General features: G+C 38.8%; 1 protein-coding gene across 1 annotated transcript; it reads left to right on the top strand.

Annotated features, from left to right (window-relative positions):
- Positions 1-2,160: 2,160 nt before the first annotated feature.
- Positions 2,161-4,575, top strand: LOC127792546 (aspartic proteinase nepenthesin-2-like). The gene has a single exon (XM_052323071.1). The coding sequence runs from the start codon at positions 2,712-2,714 to the stop codon at positions 4,344-4,346; it is 1,635 nt and encodes a 544-aa protein (XP_052179031.1). The 5' UTR covers positions 2,161-2,711; the 3' UTR covers positions 4,347-4,575.
- Positions 4,576-5,465: the final 890 nt, after the last annotated feature.

Raw genomic sequence — 5,465 nt, 5'->3', positions numbered from 1 at the left:
GAAATGTCAATTTTTGATTGGTTTATAAAATGAACATTCAAATCTATTAAAATTTAACTAAAATTTAGTTAGACCCTTTGACCACGATTGAGACCGGTCATTGATTCTTGGGTGCAAAGGTGAAATTCCTTACCTTAAGGGCTCCACACACTGCTCCACGTATGTGGGAGGGATTAATGACGGTACACGGCGACCCCTAAGGTAGGAGGCACAATGCATAGTGCCCACAAGGAGCCACTTGCACAAGAGGATGAAACTCCCACACTACAACTGTCATGACTCGAACCTACATCATTGGGTGCAATCTTCTACCTTATGAACCATCTGATCATTGATTATACTTTGGGGTAAACATGCCCTAGGGTTTGCATATGTAAAAAGATGTGATTTTAAATGTCTTAATTTATTTTTTTTATATTTAATTCAATAATAATAATTAAAAAAATAATAACCAGTTCGTCGTTTAATAACTTTCTTTGCAAGGTCCCCTTTGTATAGAACGAAGAAAATGAGATATTAGGATTTTTTTTTAAAATTTCTAAATTTGACTATTATTAGATAATATAATTTATAGTTTGAAATTAAATTTAAACAAATCTATTACATTTAACTTTGCATTCACTTGAATTGAGACACAAGTTAATTTCTTAAATGTCAATATGAGCTGAATAAATGATATATGTCATTTTTTTATTGCTTAATGTTAGGGATACGTGACAAGACATGACTAATTATTTTTTTGATGTAACTTGATAATTCTTACTTTCTAAATACTTTCATATCACCCGAGTAAGTTGGAAATCAATCGGGTTCCCCGAACTATATCCAATTTTATGGTACTCGTGGGTTTCGATAGCTAATGCTATTTTATATAATATGAATAGTGTTTTATGTAATATAAAAATTTATTAACAAATTGAAATTGGGAAGAGAAAGGAAAGACATTTCTTGTCAGTTTTGGGAATTTTTGTCAACTTGCCTTTTATAACTATGAAAGGATAGCACATGCATCCATTCATTGCCTTCCTTTCCATCATTTCAAAAATCTCTCTTTTTTTTTTTTTTTTTTTTTGGATGTAATAGGTTTGGATAGATTCTAAAGTTGATGTGAGTTAAATGTATTATATAATATAGAAAGATTAATTAAGTATATTGAGAATATTTTGAGCTTCGAGAAATTTGATACATTATACTATAATTTTTTTATTGGTAAAAATATTTTATCTTTCTCGTAAAAATAGATCTTACGTTGCGATGAAATCATGTAAATCTTATATTCTTTTCTTATTTTTTTCTCTATTTCATATCGTTATTCATGACAAATATTTATATATTAATTAAAATAAAAATTAAATTAGACTTGCAATTTGGGTTTGAATACAAAGAAAAATTTTCTTCTTTGGCACAGTCTTATTGAGATACGATTTCTTTTATTCGCGTTAGTCGAGATAAGATTTTTAATGATTTAATTATTATATAATTTTAAAATATAAAATAAAATATCTTTACATAAAATAAGATGAAAATTGCTTTTTATATACAATAATTATTTACAAACGATAATTTTAATTAGGCAAACATATTTTATATATAAATAAGAATACAAATATAGTAATTATATGTATTTGAATGTAGATTTTATATAGAAAATAGAGTAAATTCTTTCCGACCCTTTTAACATGGTTTGTTTTTATGAACACCCATAAAATTTACGTTTAATATTTTGATTTTTACGATTTATCTTTATGTATATATAAAATTGCAAAGAATCGAATAACAAGGGAGGGATGGAGTGAAATTTACTCTAATTTTCTTGGCGAAAGAAAGGAAACCCATTTGCGCTCTCCAATATTCATATACAAAAACATAACAATTAAATTAAGTGGATAACATATTTTTTAGATAAAAATATAATTTTGTGGGAAGAAAATAGGGGGCGTGTATGGATGAAAGGTGGCATCCATTGATGGGATTCCATGGTTTTTGCTTCGGAGCCAATGGGAACGGGAAACAGAGAGGTATGATTAACAAACTAATCTTATTATATTTAAGTGTCTAATTAACGATTTTCCATCCCTACCCACTTTGAATAGAATAATTAATTAATTAAAAGTGAAAGTAGTGATACAGAAACACAGAGTTGGCTTCTCTGTTCTCCACGTTGGTTAGTAGTAAATTTTGACCATGGCCATGCCCATTCCCATTCTCTTCACAGAGTTGGAAGCCGCGTTTTCAATTTCAACAGTTTGATCCATTCAAAGTCTTCAATGTTCAATTCCAATGGTTAGAAGAACTTCAGAACTTAGAACTTTTAAGACCCCAAACCCAAATCTCTCTTCCTTGTTACAGTCCCCACTTTCCCCTTATTTCTTCTGCTTGTAGGACAAGCAGATCGATCAGAGCTTGATGGTTTAATCGGTTGTGGGCTCGTGAAAGGCTTTCTGTTTTGTGGGTGGGTCGGAAAAGTTTCCTGGGTATTTGTGTTTGATTGTGGTTTGGTTTCAGTCTTCGAAGATTTTCTGAGACTCTGAGCTTTCTCAAATCCCTCTGCCCAAGAAACCCTTTTTGAATTTTGGCCGATTTTTCATTCTTCCTCTCCTCGAGGCTCTGGTCTGATAAAATATTGCTGCTCCTTTCCTTTCCTTCCCGTTATTTTCTCTCTCGTTTTCTTGGTGGCCAAACAAGAGGGGAAAGAAGGAACGGTGAAAGCCATGGCCTTTCTGTCCAAGTTCTTTCTCATTCTCGTATACGCTTGCTTCTTTACAGGCACATTAGACGTCGCCGCCGGCGTTCATAGCCTGAATTCCAACGCATCGCTTCTTCCCGGCATTGAATTGCCGAAACATTCCAGCTTTAACGCCGTCTCCGCTTCCGCCGCTTCCGGCTGCGGACTGAAAACATCGAGAGTCAAACCCGAACCAACCAATCCGAAAATCCCACCGGAAGAGGACGAAGTCGTAGTCGCCCCACGTTCGCCGTCATCGGCCGTCAAGCTCCACCTCAAGCACCGGTCGGCGAGTCCTAAAATCCGGCCAAAGGAGTCCGTAAGCCGAGACCTGGTCCGAATCCAGACGCTCCACAAAAGGATCACAGAGAAGAAGAATCAGAACACCTTATCAAGGCTCGAGAAAGCCGGGAAGCAACAGAAGCCGCCGGCCGTTCCTGCGGCGGAGTCGGCGTTTTCTGGCCAGCTAATGGCGACCCTGGAATCGGGGGTGAGCCTCGGGTCGGGCGAATACTTCATCGACGTGTTTGTGGGCACGCCGCCAAAGCATTTCTCTTTGATTCTCGACACCGGCAGTGATCTCAACTGGATTCAGTGTGAACCTTGTTTGGATTGCTTCGAGCAAAACGGGCCCCATTACAACCCCAAGGATTCAATCTCGTTTCGGAACGTATCTTGCAAGGATCCAAGGTGCAATCTCGTTTCCTCCCCCGATCCACCCCGGCCCTGCAAGTCCGAGAACCAGACATGCCCTTATTTCTACTGGTACGGAGACAGTTCCAACACCACCGGGGACTTCGCCCTGGAAACTTTCACGGTGAACCTCACGGCTGCCACCGGGAAGCCCGAGTTCCGGCGGGTGGAGAATGTGATGTTCGGATGTGGACATTGGAACAGAGGCCTATTCCACGGGGCTGCCGGATTGCTGGGGCTTGGAAGAGGCCCTCTTTCATTCTCCTCCCAGCTTCAATCCCTCTATGGCCATTCCTTCTCCTATTGCCTTGTGGATAGGAACAGCGACTCAAGTGTTACCAGCAAGCTGATTTTTGGGGAGGACAAGGCCCTCTTGGGACACCCCAAATTGAATTTCACCCGTTTGGTTGGGGGCAAAGACAACCCGGCCGATACATTCTACTATCTGCAAGTAAGATCCATCGTGGTGGGCGGAGAGGCGTTGAACATCCCGGAGGAGACATGGAAGTTGTCGGCAGAGGGGGCCGGGGGCACCATCATAGACTCGGGGACTACCCTCAGCTACTTTGCTGATCCTGCTTTCAGGATCATCAAGGAGGCATTTGTGAGCAAGGTGAAGGCCTACCCGCTGGTCAAGGACTTCCCTATATTGGGCCCTTGTTACAATGTTTCCGGGGCCGGGGGGGCTCAGAACCTGGAGCTGCCCTCCTTTGAGGTTGTGTTCGGGGATGGGGCAGTCTGGGACTTCCCGGTGGAGAACTACTTCATCAGGCTAGAGCCGGAGGAGATCATTTGCCTGGCAATGTTGGGGACTCCCCGCTCTGCCCTGTCGATAATCGGCAACTATCAGCAGCAGAACTTCCATATCCTCTATGACGCCAAGAATTCTAAGCTGGGCTTTGCACCAACAAGCTGTGCTGATGTTTAGGTTTGACACCATCTTCTCTACCTTGCAGGGATGGATGAATTCTTCATAAATATATTTTCTTCATCAAATGGAGGAATAGACAAAAGCATATATAGAGAGACAGATAACGTATACATTTTTTTATTTTTGTTTTGTTCTTTTGTTTCTTCAGCTTGTAGAAGGTGACTGGATATGCTGATTTAACAAGAACTCAAAATCTGTTCAATGAATATTGTTGATTCATCATTCATACCTTCTGGCTTACACTACTAGCTACTGGTAGGTTGTTGTATTGTGTGATGATGAGCAGATGAATCATTAATGATCTCATCGTGTACATACGATACAATTAAAGAATTGCCAATCTAAATGCTGATTTTTGTAGTATAAATGGACATGAGATTCATTCAACTGCAAATCATTCTCGTAATTTTTTTTTTTTTTTTTTGTTGCTGTTTCGACCAAAATAATATATTCAAATCCCCTTCCACTTTATGGGGGTTCCTAGGGTAAGTAAGAAAAGGTTTGGTCGCCATGGATGAAATGATTCCCAAAGAAAAGAATAACAAGAACAAGAGCAAGAAGAAAAGCAAAATAGAGTAAAGTTGCGATTGGTGATGATTGTGATAGTTACACAGATATGATTCAAATAAAAGAAGAAGAAGACCAAAATGAAATAGAGGCAATGATTGTGATTAGTTACACAGATATGATTCAAATAAAAGAAGAAGAAGAAGAAGAAGATCAAAATAGAATAGAGGCAGTGATGATGATCCCATGGTGGTTAAAAGATGAAGAAGATTTACACAAAAGAAGAAGAAAATTAGTTGACGATGATGATAGATTGTTTTTATAGAGATAGGGTGAGGGGAAAGAAAGAATAGAAACATAAAAGATTCATTGATTCATTGTAGGGTTACCTACAATAAGGGAAAAATTGTAACACCTTAGGGGCACTCATTGTATTTTCTTTAAAGTCAAGGATTGTGTTTGTAATTATCTCAATCCTTAAGGATATGTAATTCATGTAAATTCATTGATTTATTTGCTGCTGCATAGCCATAGGCCCAGAGGCCCATAGGCTTTGAAATGTTTGAAGGCTTCAAGCCCAATGGCCTGGGTATCGGGCCGTGCTGTGCC

The sequence above is a fragment of the Diospyros lotus genome, chromosome 15 (genome assembly GCF_014633365.1).
Source record: "Diospyros lotus cultivar Yz01 chromosome 15, ASM1463336v1, whole genome shotgun sequence".
NCBI classification, from domain to species: domain Eukaryota; kingdom Viridiplantae; phylum Streptophyta; class Magnoliopsida; order Ericales; family Ebenaceae; genus Diospyros; species Diospyros lotus.
Note: the sequence above shows the minus strand (reverse complement) of the source record. Positions and strands in the feature narration are given on the sequence as shown.

What these genes read in the sequence shown, in the direction of transcription:
- LOC127792546 (XM_052323071.1), top strand. Translation starts at nt 2,712, where the DNA reads ATGGCCTTTCTGTCCAAGTTCTTTCTCATTCTCGTATACGCTTGCTTC.